Genomic DNA, 14,116 nt, shown 5'->3' with positions numbered 1-14,116 from the left:
TTAATCCAGGAGTGCTTGAAGTTCCGTAGATGCGACTGGGGTGACGCTGTTAACCTGTGTAGAGGTACTTGGAGAGGCGTGAAGTACTGCACCTGTGGGATCCACAATAAGTCGATGGTGTTGCAGGAAATCCCATCCAAGAATGGGTTGTTCCACATCCGCTATGAGGAAAGTCCACGTAAAGCTACCTAGAGAGGCGAAATGGAGAAGCAGGGCGCGGGTCTCATATGTACGGACGGATGTACCATTGGCGGCACGTAACTCCAAACCAGGAGTGCGGGTTGGTTTGACCTGTGGGGGAGGCAACACACTAGCTGCTGCACCTGTGTCAACGAGGAAACGGCGTTTGGTTATGATGTCAGATATGTAGAGCAGTGTAGTGTTTGAAATGGCGGGGTTACTGGCAGTTAACAGTCCCCGCCGAAGTAGTTTCCCGACATAGGAACAAGGAGCCCTACAGTTGTGGGCTTGGTGTCCGAACCTCTGGTGGTAAGAACAAAACTCTCCTCGGTGTTTTCGCTGTCGCCTAGATCCTGATACTGGATTCGCATTGTACGTCCTCCCTGGGCGGAAGAAACGCCGGTTTTGGAGGATGTCGAGTTGTTGGGTGTCTGTGGTCTGCTGTGTATCACTGAGGTGGTACAGCGTAGCGTTATCAGACGTCGTAAGAAGCCGGTCTGCATGTGTAACCAGCTGGGCTAATGGGGTGTCGTCAGCCATACTGAATAGGACCCGTTGAATGTGTTTTGGACAGAGTTGTATCCAGAATGATCTCACAATCTCGCTGGGCGCTGGACCAGTTTCAGTAAGCATTACATACTGAATATGCCGCAGAAGCTGGGCTGGTGTTTTCTCTGCTAATCTTTTGTCAGTGAGCAGTTGGTCCCTTTGTTGAATGCGGCATTCAATGCGGTGTACGTCCTGGTGTCTGGTAATGGTGCCGTGATGACAGCGGAGGCAGTGTGCATCGCCTCCGAGGAAAGTGTTGGCAGGGTACACGCATATCGGGCTTTCTCAGTCGTAATTTCGTGAAGGTCGAAAATAGCCTCCATCTGCATGAACCAAAATTCTGGTTCATCTGCGTTGTATGCTGGAAACCTGGTAGATAAATCCATGACGAAGATTTAGTTTGCGACTAGGTGTTCTCTTCACTCACTGGGTCATCAATGTAACGGTTCTATTGTTACGTAAATGATGGTGACAATAAACACAAACACCAAGAGAATATATATAATTGGTCGAGTATACAGAAGTACGCAGGTGATACCTTGGAGGGCGGGAAAACGGGACAGTATGTCAGTTTCACGATCCTTATATTGGCTGAATACACTCTTCACCACATTCATTCATTCATTCATCAGGACCAGACCATCTCAGTCTTGTGGTTTATTGACTTTCACGCTCCAGTCTTTACCATTCAATTTGAATTGGTTCCTGTTTTCTAACACTACACATTTGTGTCGGATTATTCATACTCTCAACTTAGTTTACACAAATGAATTAAAAAGACGTTTGTTGTATCTGTAAATTTTTCGCCCAGTGAAGCCTATTTAAAGCACTCGTCGTCCGATTTTTCGCTCACATATTAACTCTGATTTATTATCTTGTTCATTATTTTGTGAATTGATTTGGAGGAAGGAGGTAATAAAAGTATGTGTTTGTGGGAGAAAGGAATTGGCAAAACGATCAGGGAAAGAAAAGGTCCGCAAAATAACAATTCACTTAGGGTATATTACACTAACAGTAGAAGTCTAAGAAATAAAATTAACGAATTAAATGCTCTTGTCTGCACAGAAAAAATAGATATTATTGCACTTACCGAAACGTGGATGAATGTAGAAAATAGAGAACTATTAGCTGAATATCAAATATATGGATTTAAACTATTTCACACAGATAGATATATTAGACGAGGAGGTGGAGTAGCCATATATGTTAGGGACAATTTGAAATGTAGTCTCAAAGAGGGAATCAAAACAGAGCCACACACAGAAACTATTTGGATTGAATTAAACGAAAAAGCTAATAATATTATAATAGGAGTAATATATAGGCCACCAAATTTAGACAGAATGGAAGCAAAGCATCTATGGGATGAAATATCTAGAGCATCTAGATCTAACAGTATTTATGTCATGGGTGACTTTAATTTTAGCGGAATAAACTGGTTGAACAAAACAGGGAATAGTGAAGCAGAAGATTTTCTAGAATTAATTGACGATTGCTTTCTTACGCAACACATTAAGGAACCAACACGGGAAAATAATATTTTAGATTTAGTGTTAACTAACAGGGAAACGCAAATTAATGACATCGAAATAGGGAGTGAGCTAGGGAGCAGTGATCACAAAGAAATCAGATTTAGCATAGAATGGAATAGACCAGTAGGAGAAAATTCTGTTAAAGTGCCAGATTTTCGAAAAGCTGATTTTAATAGCCTAAGAAATTTTTTGGGTCAAATTGATTGGAAAGTCTTGGGTATGGGGTGTGGGCCGGTCTTGGAGCGAGACATGAACCCAGCGATAGGTGACTTAAATGGGGATTTCGATGTGGATTCAATATATAACTTATTTAAGAATATTCTAAACAAAGCACAGGAACGTAGTATACCATACAAATTGAATAGATCGAATACTAATGACCCAAAGTGGATAACAAAGAATTTGAAGAACCTTATAGGTAAAAAGTGAGCTTGGTACAAAAGGATTAAAAATGGGGAGGTCACTTTAGAACAGGAATTCGTACAACTGGTTAGAAATGTTAAAAAAGAGATAAGGAAAGCAAAAAGAAACTATGAAGTTCGCATAGCAGGGCAAGCAAAGACAAATCCTAAAGGGTTTTTTCAGTTATATCGTACTAAGACTAGGGAAAGGATAGGTCCATTAAAAACTGAGACAGGTCAAATAACAGATAGTGATGAAGAGATGAGTAGTATTTTTAATAAATATTTTGTATCTGTATTTACTAAAGAGGAACTTAACAATATGCCTTCAGCCGAACAAGTCTATGTGGGTGGGGACGAGGACAGGTTGACGAGTTTAGCAGTTACCAGGGAGGATGTTCTTAAACAAATAGTAAAACTCAAACCAAACAAATCCCCAGGGCCGGATGAAGTGTTTGCCAGGGTGCTTAAAGAATGCAAAGAGGAGCTTTGTGACCCACTGTCAACCATATTTAATAAATCAATAGAGTCAGGCAGAGTGCCAGAGTTTTGGAAAGTTGCTAATGTGATACCAGTTTTTAAGAAAGGAGATAGATCACTTGCGTCTAACTATCGACCAATTAGCCTAACGTCTATTGTGGGAAAGTTACTCGAATCTATAATAGCAAATAAAATTCGTCTTCATCTTGAAAAACATAAATTAATAATTGAGTCGCAACATGGTTTTATAAATGGCCGTTCATGTTTAACAAATTTGTTATCTTTTTATTCTAGCATTGTTGAGGCAGTTGATAGTGGTAAGGATTGCGATGTTGTATACCTTGACTTTAGCAAAGCTTTTGATACAGTGCCACATGAAAGACTGATTAAAAAAATAGAGTCTCATGGTATTGGGGGTGCTATATTAAACTGGATTAGGGCATGGCTATACCAAAGGAAACAGAGAGTTAGTATAAATGGAATCAAGTCAGAGTGGGAAAATGTTGTAAGTGGAGTGCCTCAAGGCTCTGTCCTGGGACCTCTGTTGTTTATAATATATATAAATGATTTAGATTCAGGTTTGAGTAGCAACATTTGCAAATTTGCCGATGATACGAAAATCGGTAGGGAAATTAATTCGGAGGAGGACTCACTATCACTTCAAGTTGATCTAGATAGGGTTTTGAAATGGTCAAAGGATTGGCAGATGCAGTTTAATGCTGATAAATGTAAAGTTCTGAGGTTAGGTAATGATGATAGAGTTACAAGATACGAGCTAGATGGTGTTGTGATTGCGAAGTCGGATTGCGAAAGGGATCTGGGAGTTATGATTAGTAAGAATTTAAAACAAAAGGATCAATGCATAAATGTTCGTAATAAGGCAAATCGGACACTTGGATTTATTAATCGCAGCGTTAGTAACAAGACACCTGGTGTGGTTCTCAAGCTATATCTTGCTCTAGTTAGGCCCCATTTAGATTATGCAGTTCAGTTTTGGTCGCCATATTATAGAATGGATATAAATTCACTTGAACGTGTCCAGCGTAGGATGACTAAGTTAATTCCCCAAATTAGAAATCTTTCATATGAAGAAAGATTAACAAAGCTTAAGTTGCATTCACTGGAAAGGCGAAGAGTTAGGGGTGACATGATAGAGGTTTACAAGTGGATGAATGGACATAACCGGGGGGATATTAATAGGGTATTAAAAGTATCAACACAGGACAGAACACGAAACAATGGATATAAATTGGATAAGTTTAGATTTAGGAAAGACTTGGGTAAATACTGGTTCAGTAACAGGGTTGTTGATTTGTGGAACCAATTGCCGCGTAACATTGTGGAGGTGGGGTCCCTCGATTGTTTCAAGCACGGGTTGGACAAGTATATGAGAGGGATTGGGTGGTTATAGAATAGGAGCTGCCTCGTATGGGCCAATAGGCCTTCTGCAGTTACCTTTGTTCTTATGTTCTTATGTTCTTAGGGCAATGGTGTGAGTTGAGCGCACTGAGAGTCGGTACAGTATTTCGCAAGTGTCTGTTCTAGACCACACTTGAAAGTAGACTAGATAGATTGATTGATAAAGATTAAGCCACCCAAGAGGTGGCACGGGCATGAATAGCCCGTAAGTGGTACATTTTTTTTTCTCAGTATTCTGAGGTTGCATTTTACCATCAAGCTGTTATCGCGGGGGAGGATACTGCTTCACAGTCTTTATGAGGGTGTCCAGCTGCTGGACACCTTTGTTGACCAGGAGAGTGGCTGTGTTGATGGCTTCAGGGTGGCCACTGCATGATTCAGGAACTCTTAAAGCTCTTCTAAGGTCATTGGTTACTTCACATTCCAGAAGATAGTGAAGTAATGGCTTTTCTGTGACAGTTTGGCAGAAGATGCACTCTCTCTGTCGGGGTTCACCAATCTCCCAGTTGCATCTGTAACCTAGACGTAGTCTATATAACCTAACTGCTATTTCCCTGTGGATTCCTTTTGGGATATTTAACCTTTCTAATTTGGTTCCCTGAAGATACCATGTTGCAGATGGCGAACCTTCAGCTATTCTCTGGTGTAGGTAGGCTTTGTTGAGATGTGAGAGTTTTTTGGTGACGATGTTTTTTATGTTCTCTAGGCTGGGTTGAATTGTTTTATGTATCACTGGATGACGAGTTGCCAATTTAGCAATTTCATCAGCTTTTTCATTTAATGGGATTCCAACATGGGATGGGATCCAGTTTAAAGTTATGTTGAGTCCTTTGCCTTTAGCGGCTGCTCCAAGATACAAAATGGTGGTAATTATTTCCATGTTATCTTTCCACTGTTTTTGTCCTAGTATTTGAAGTGCAGCTTTTGAGTCTGTGTGTATGATTGCATTTTGAGTGTTTTGTGCAATCACATATGCGAATGCCTGTTGTATGGCAAACAGCTCAGTTTGGGTTGATGATACTAGTCCTCCCAGTCTCCAATATGCCTGTACGCTGGTCGTGCAAAGAGCAGCGCTAGCACTCTCATATTATGTGTCCACCGATCCGCCTGTGAAGATGTGGGTGGCTCCTGCTACTGCTATGCTATACATTTGCTCTTCTATTATGCGCCTTAGGATTGTCGGATCATAGGCAGTCTTTTTCATTGGGAGACTTTCTATTACTATTTTGAAGGTAGGCTCTTCCCACGGCGCGGAAGGAGTGTAATTTGGGTGTGGATGATCACCCTCTCTATCAAGAATCATGTTTTTTAAATGTAGTCTGTTTAGGACTTTTCCTGCTCTTGCAACCCAAGAGTTTCCATTGTTTTGGCCTAGTCCAACCACCAAGGCCTGCCGTACTGGGATTGGATCAGAAGAAATAATTATCTTACTGATAATTGTAGCTGTCCTTTGTGATATTCTTTCTTGTAGAGAGGGCAAACCCGTCTCCAGTCTAAGAGTTTCAAGCCTGGTCCACATGGGGGCTCCCAGTGCAGCTCTCATAGCATTGTTTTGGGCAGTTTCAAGCTTTTTCCACTGTTGGTGTGATAGATTTGTGAGTGCAGGTGCGGCATAATCGATCACTGATCTGACTGCCTGTACATAGTATGTGCGAAGGACTTGCAGATTGGCTCCTCCAGAAAGGGAGGTTAGCGACCTGAGGATTGCCGTCCGGGCCGTAGTTCGCTCTCTCAAGTAAGTGACCTCAGCATTAAAATTCATGTGTCCAGGATTATTCCTAGATACTGATAGGTGTCGACCCATTCAATTGGTTGACCCTGTATTGTGAGTTGGATGTTGGGCTTCGCTATTTTTATGGGCATGGCCTTTGACTTTGAGGGGTTGAGTTTGATCCCAATCTGTTTTGCCTCTTTACTGATGCAGTCCAAGCATTTGGGTGCAAGGGGCGCCGCATCCCTTCCTTTTATGATGATGACAAAGTCGTCCGCGTAGTTTAGCAGCCTGCAGTGATGTGGGAGTTTCAACCTCATTATTCTTTCCATTAAACAGTTGAAGAGAAGAGGGCTGAGAATACCTCCTTGCGGTGTACCATTTTCATGTCTTTTGTACTCAGAGACTTTGCCATGAAGTTTTACTCTTGCTTCTCTGTATATGAGACAGTTTTTGGTCCATGAGAGCAGGTTACCTCTGACCTCTTTGTCAATGAGGCAGCAGAGAATAGCTGGGGCGCTAGCCAGTTCAAAGGCTTTTTCAAGGTCCAGGAATATCAGCATTCCTGGTCTGTCATTCAAGTGGGCTAACAGAGTTGTAATACATTCCACTGTGCCAACCCCTCTTCTATAGGCATACATATCATGGTGCAGTTTAGGCATTTTCCACTCCAGTCTGTTGAGTGCCATTCTGTCAGCCGTCTTGGCTGCACAGCTTTGGAGAGAGATGGGCCTGGGATTAGCTGGATCTTTGGGTTTTGGGATCGGCACTATGTCTGCTCTATTCCAAGCAGAAGGTCTAGTTTGAGAAGTCCAGGCTAAATTAATTAACCTTAGGTATGCAGCGTCTCCCTCTGGGCCGAGGTTTCTAATCATTTTATAGGTTATTTTGTCTGCTTCAGGGGATGTATCCTTGGAGTTTTTCTTAGCCCGATTGAGCTCATCCAGTGTGAAGGGGGCACTAGTGTCAGAGACTTCTTCACATGCTGTAAGGATTCTGTGCCACCTTTCTTCCTCTAGTCCGGTCTGTACTGCTAATACATCTGGTGGAAGTTGATTGCTGGCTGCTCTCTCTGCAAACCTGGTTGCCAGTACTTCGGCTTCCTGTTGAGGATCCTTGGGGTGTGGAGCTTTAGGTGTTTTATTCCCTTTGGCTCGGTGAATTTGCTGCCACATCTCTCCGAGAGAGGTGTGTTCATTCAGGTGTGAACACCATTCCAGCCACTTTTGTTCTTTTATTTGTCTGGTCTCTCGATGTACATGTTCCTTGACCTCACAAAGTAAGATCCTGTTGCGGTCACTTGACTGCTTTTTGTATAGCTTTCTTGTTCTATTGAGTCTATGGTTGAGTTCTTTGACACGTTCGCAATAGTACCAATGATCTTTATGGTGTCCGGTGGACTGTTTTTTCAGTGGGATTGAGTGGTTGGCTGCACTTTGAATCGCTTTGACAAATTCTTGTTCTGCCAGATTAATGTCTTCGGGAAGATCATAGTTTCTTTGCCACTCTGAAATGAGGTTTTGAAATCGGTCCCAGTTTGCTAAAGCAAAGTTCCAGGCTTCAGATGGAGGCGGAGGTGGGGTGGGTAGGTCTAACTGAAGATCAATTTGGACCCCATAGTGGTCGCTTGTCAGTGTGGGCTCAACTGACCATGTTGCTGCATCTCTTAGGGAGGCTGAAACGAAGGTTAGATCTAATCTGCCTCCTTGGATGTGGGTAGGTTCATTCTTGTTTAGGATTTGTATTTCTGGAAGCTGGTCCAGTAGATGTGTAATGTGTATGCCGGCTTCATTTGTTTTGTTCGAGCCCAGTGCCAATCGATGATGGGCATTAAAATCTCCACAAATGATTGTGTTTGTTGTTGTCGCGTGTCCAAATAACACAGAGAGATCCATTTCGGCTTGTGGAGACCTGTACACATTGAACACTTCAAGTTTGTCGTGTCTTAGCTCAATGGTTACTCCCATTACCTCTGTCCCTGCTCCACAATTGGGTGGGCTGGTTATGGATTTGGAGATCAGGTCACATTTTACATAGATTGCACATCCCCTGGATTGCCCATTGATCCATGGATGGAAGAAGCCTCGATAGCCTGAGATTTTAGGTTCTAATCCGGCTCGAAGCAAGCTCTCCTGTAGTATCAGGATGTCTATGCCCTTGGTTGCTGCTATGCATTGCAAGTGTTGCAATTTAGTGCGCAGTCCTTGCGCATTCCATTGCAGGATCTTTAGACCTCTAGGTTCTTGGAATTTGCTGATAATTCCGTGGTATCCATGGAGTCTGATGAACACGCCATGGAAGTTGCAATTGGTGTATAGGTTCTTAGTGGACCTGAAATTGACTCATCAATGTCGCTTTCCGACGAGCTGGACTCTATCTGTTTTTTAGGGGGGTGTCTCCTGCCCTGCTGTCTTGACGGTGTGGATATTACATCTTCGAATTTTTTGAGCTTGTGCTCAATTGTCTTCCGAGTCTCTGTGGTTTGCTTGATTCCATGTGAAAACAGCAGACTTTCGATCAACTCAGTGACCAAAGTTTTGAGCATTGGCCAGAGAGCGTCCAGTTCAGTGGGAGCACTATTTAATGTTGTGCAGGTTTGGGGCCTAGTAGCTTTTAGACCCTTCTCGGTGGTAACTTTGACACTGGAATTGCTACTCCTATTGGCCCCAGTGTGCTTGCTGGATGAAATGGGAGGCCGACTGTTTTGAACATGATTCTTGTGTCCGCCATCTTTCTTTTTGTCCTGTACTGTCTTCTCACCCTTCACCATGGCCGATGGTGAAGGGCCGTGTGCCCCCTCTTCCTGAATGGGTAGACCCCACGCGGTTTTAGTGGGCATGGGAGCTGGTATTCGTTTTGGTGGGGGTTTCGGCTCCGCTGTAGGCGTGGTGGGGTTCGTTTGAAGCCTTTTGAGCCTTTCAGGGCATTTCAAGTTCCAGGCATGATGTGCCTTGGAACAATTTGGGCATTTTGCCTGAACAGTGTGGTTTGCCTTGAATTTATCAATACATGTTTTTGTATCATGGGGCTGGCTGCAGACTCCGCACCTCACTGGGCGTTGGCAGCCATCTTTGTGATGCCCAAATCTCTGACATCTAAAGCATCTTAGGGGTTCTGGGGTGTAAGGCCTGTGTTGGAACACACCCAAGATTCCAAGGTCAAGTTTCTCCGGGATCCGTCCTCTTACTGTGAGAAGGACTTGTCGAGTTTCCTGTTTTGTGGTTCTTACTTGGCATCTCTCTGCTGACACCACATAGTTCAGCTTTTCGAGATGGCCAAGGGCCATATGCAAGGGATAGTGGAGGACAATGATTTTACTTATTTTATCCTCTGGTTTCAGTTCCTCACATTTTGCGTAATTTTTTAGAATCGTAGCGGCCGACTCGTCTTTAGGCCTCAGAATGTATTCTCCTTTGAGATTAGGTATTGCTCTGACCTGGAGCTGGGGGTACTCTTTTTCCAGGTCCACTACAGTAGCGTAGGAAGACTTACCTTCCGTGTGCTGCACTTTGAAGATTGGAAGCGTAGATCTAGTCTGAGGCGCTGGGAGAGCTGGAGAAGCTGGAAAGATTAATGGGCGATGGGTCGTCATGGAGTGGCTTGTCCTGTTAGACTTATTCACGTGATGCCACTCGCCGTCACTTTCAGAACTAGTATCCATTATCGATGGTCTTTTCCTACACTGAGCAGCATTGCTGGATCGATTATAAGTCAATTGGAATTCCATGATGAAATTCAAATGATCACTTGTGGAGTGGTCTGGTGAGTGAAGGTGATGCTCTGTGCTACTGGAGACAAAGTCAGCGTGGAGTTGGCTCACTGGGTGAATTGTGTGTGTGTTTGAAAAAAGTAGACTAGTTATTATTCGATAGATTTGTAGCGAGTAGATTATCCCAATAATATACTCGCTCCAAATGCATTGTTAATATTCCTGTCAACCTTTGGAGATGAATGAGGTGAGGCGTTGCCCGGGCAACACGGTGAGGTGTTGCCCGAGCATATAAGCAGCAGAATAGCAAACATTAACTAGTCTACTTTCAAGTGTGGTCTAGAGCAGACACTTGCGAGATACTGTACCGACGCTCAGTGCGCTCAACTCACACCAAAGTATCACCTGTGTACTTCTGTATATTCGACCAAATATATATATAGTATCTTAGTGTCTGTGTTTATTTGTCACCATACTTTACGTAACAATAGAACCGTTACATTGGTGACCCCAGAGAGTTTCGACGCTACCCAGCCACGATGGACTACAACATGGACTCTCACTGGACCTCTACTGCTACTGTTTGCTGTGATGGAACACTGCCAACACCCTCGCCACAGCACCCAACACCACTGCCTATGATTTTCATCGCGTCCATCTCTGCATTTTCATCTACTACGGCTTGCTGCTCCACGATCGTTACTCACTTATCTGACAGCCTCATCAATGATTACATCATGTTGGATCTACAGCTTGTCCTGCCGACTCTCCGTCGCTGCCAGGGCACTGCTTGTCCTACGCCCACGACAGCTGCTCTGTCATCAGATGCATCTACACTGCATTTTGATACTCGGCTGACTCAAGCCCTTTGCGCAGTACAGGACTTACAGCTTGCGTTTCCGACACTTCGTCGCCTTCAGGACAATTCAGCTCTAGATGTGATTACCTCGTTGTCCTAACTACGTGCCTACATTACCTCCTAATGTCCTGGTGCCCGAGCCCATCCGCCCCGGATCTAAATGCTGCACCAGCGACCCAAGGACGCAATAATTATGCACATTCTTCTCTCCTGCTACACCGAGCTTGTCCACACACTGCCTACATCTTTTGGTACCAGACTACAATTTCCACAGTCAACAATGTAGTACTCGGCGTGTACAGTCCTAATCAACCCAAGACGCTACAGCTTCGACACAGAGCAGACAGCAGACTACGACCGCATCGAGCCGCCACGCTCTCGCTCCCCGAATTCAGACACTCACAATTCTCAATCGAGCCGCCACGCTCTCCTACATAGAGCTCCACGACTCCGGCCTCACTCAGCTCTCTGCTCTGCTCCAGGCTTCGTCTCAACGTCTGCGACACTGCTAAATCCAGAGACACATCCGCCGACTACGCAGTTCACTTTTCGACCACAGTTACCAGCAGCACCGCCACCTACGACAACGACCTCCCACCCTACAACCCCAGTTACCAGCCGCACCACAACCTGATCCTACGACGACGGACGATCCAGTGCGACCTCCTACCCTACGACCCCAGTTAGATGACATCAGCGAAGAGGAGGAAGTTAACTTTGATGGTTATGTAACGCGAGCAGGGCGTACAATTCACCGACCAGCTAAGTTCCTTGATCAAGTATTTTTCCTTTCATCCCCTGGGAGGGGGAGTTCTGTAGCGAGTAGATTATCCCAATAATATACTCGCTCCAAATGCATTGTTAATATTCCTGTCAACCTTTGGAGATGAATGAGGTGAGGCGTTGCCCGAGCAACACGGTGAGGTGTTGCCCGAGCATATAAGCAGCAGAATAGCAAACATTAACTAGTCTACTTTCAAGTGTGGTCTAGAGCAGACACTTGCGAGATACTGTACCGACGCTCAGTGCGCTCAACTCACACCAAAGTATCACCTGTGTACTTCTGTATATTCGACCAAATATATATATAGTATCTTAGTGTCTGTGTTTATTTGTCACCATACTTTACGTAACAATAGAATCGTTACATATTGATTGATAAAGATTAAGCCATCCAAAGGTGGCACGGGCATGAATAGCCCATAAGTGGTGGCCCTTTTGAGCCATTACCAGTATCAAGAGCTGATACTGGAGATCTGTGGAAGTGCGACTGCACCCTGCGTGACGGAAGATGTCTCCCGTAGTTATTATTCGTTGTTGTTGTTTCAGATTTAGCTACTCAGGACGAAGTGTCCATGTAGCACAGGCTAAGGTGAGCCCGTAGATTGGGCTACGGTGAGCCCGTAAAGTTATTATTCGCTACTCTGCTGCTTATATGCTCGGGCAACACCTCACCGTTCTCCAAAGGTTGACAGGAATATTTACTGGAAGTAGGGAAAGGTTTGAGTTCCATAACTAGTACTAAGAAGAGCTTTGCTTCTCTCATTAGGCCAATGCATTTGGAGCGGGTATATTATTAGGATAATCTACTCGCTACATTATTATTAAGTAAAAGTTAAAAAATTATGATTTCAAACGATTCTTAAGTTAGTCCTCCAAACTTCTGTGCGTTTTCTTACACAAATGATCAAGGAGCGGAGACTGTGCAGAACAATTATTGTTTACATAACATCAACAAGTGTCTAGTCATTTATTTTAACATATGTATGATAATTAATACAGGCAAAAGTTCCTTAAATATTAATATAAGAATGAATTTATATGAATATCAACATGGCGAATATAAGAACATAGAGTACATGTGAAATAGTGTGGTCCACAGTGCTCTGAGGCTGGTATTCATTGCCCAAATACCAGTTAGCTTTGCGCAGTGGCAGTATCGTAACCAATGAGGTACATCCGAGGTGCGATTATTGCTAGTTGAAAACTTTAACCAATACCACGCTGGGTCTGCGTGTTAAAGCGTCGGCTACGGCAGTTTTTGTTAGCCCGTTCAAGGGCTTCAATATGATACAGTTGTCTCACTTATAGAAAATTTAATAATTAGGATTTATGTTATATTATAAATATATTGTTATATTATATTATAGATCTTACGATACCTCGCTGACTCCACATAGGCAGGAGAGGAGATTCACATACAGCATACTTGTGGTAATGTCTACGATTCCCTAAGGGACAATTTAACTTAACCTAAAACCATATAATTATATCAGACACGTGTTAACTTGTCAGTACTTGGATCTAATTACATGGAACTCCAGAATATAACCAGGATCAAAACAAAATTACCCTTTTTATTTTGTTTATATATATTAAAAAGCTAATTTTTATTTATATATACTTGTAAAGCCATTAGCAGCATAGCGTTTCGGAAAAGTCCTTAATCCTAATTTTTTCCCCCAAAGATGACCCGCCAAATCGTTTAACAACCAGATACTCTGTTACTGCTGGGTGAACAGAGGCTACAGTTAAGGATTGGCACCCAGTCAATCCTTCCCAGCCAGTATACGAACCAAGGCCAAAGCGGTTGCGAAGCGCCAGGCGAGTATTATTATTAACATCTATATTGACAAAATTAATTACAATTTTGCCTAATCTGAGGATTTCGATTAAGTCTTATTGAAGTGAGGATAATGCTGGTATTCATTGTCACGCAGGACAGAGGGTCATAACATAAGACAATAGGTCTAAACTGCAGGCGGAAGTACATATATATCATGGTTACAATCAATGTTTTAATGTATGGATATGTGAAAACAACTTTCTCTCGTGCACTGGCACACAAGGGCAGGGATGGGTTCATAAGTGATGCAGCTTAGAAGTAATATAAATAAAAATTGTTCTTCATTCTTTAAAATGGACAAGAAAATTTTGGTTAAATTGTTAGGATGTCGTTCAGAACACCTGAGTCAATAAAATAGTTACACAGTTGGTGGTACAAGAGGCCAGGTCTAAAGTCCTTTACGGTTTCTCATTCAACAATATAGTGTTCTAGTGAATACATTAAAGGTTTATCACAGAGTTTACAATCTGAGTATTCAGGTAGCGGCACAGCCTCACTAACGTGCCAGATGTGTCTATAGTCAAGGCGAATTCGCGCAATGACTACATCACATTGGCTGGTCTGGTTACTGTGCTGACCATATAAATACCTAATATTACAAAACTTGTCATAACTTTTAATACTGCAGCTTTCAGGTCTCTGGGCATTTC

The 14,116-nt window shown here is 43.1% G+C and overlaps 1 protein-coding gene and 1 non-coding gene across 2 annotated transcripts; one reads left to right on the top strand and one right to left on the bottom strand.

Annotated features, from left to right (window-relative positions):
* Positions 1–720, bottom strand: LOC138365829 (uncharacterized). Its single transcript, XM_069326375.1, has one exon. The coding sequence runs from the start codon at positions 718–720 to the stop codon at positions 1–3; it is 720 nt and encodes a 239-aa protein (XP_069182476.1).
* Positions 721–12,759: 12,039 nt separating this feature from the next.
* Positions 12,760–12,900, top strand: LOC123762472 (U4 spliceosomal RNA). The gene has a single exon (XR_006773359.1). It is a non-coding gene; the product is annotated as a U4 spliceosomal RNA (small nuclear RNA).
* The last annotated feature ends 1,216 nt before the right edge of the window (positions 12,901–14,116 follow it).

The sequence above is a fragment of the Procambarus clarkii genome, chromosome 2, assembly GCF_040958095.1.
Source record: "Procambarus clarkii isolate CNS0578487 chromosome 2, FALCON_Pclarkii_2.0, whole genome shotgun sequence".
Lineage (NCBI taxonomy): Eukaryota > Metazoa > Arthropoda > Malacostraca > Decapoda > Cambaridae > Procambarus > Procambarus clarkii.
The sequence above is the reverse complement of the archived record's forward strand: the minus strand, read 5'-3'. Positions and strand labels throughout refer to the sequence as shown.

Bases quoted from the DNA above. Each gene is read 5' to 3' on its own strand.
- LOC138365829 (XM_069326375.1), bottom strand. From the start codon at position 720: ATGGCTGACGACACCCCATTAGCCCAGCTGGTTACACATGCAGACCGG.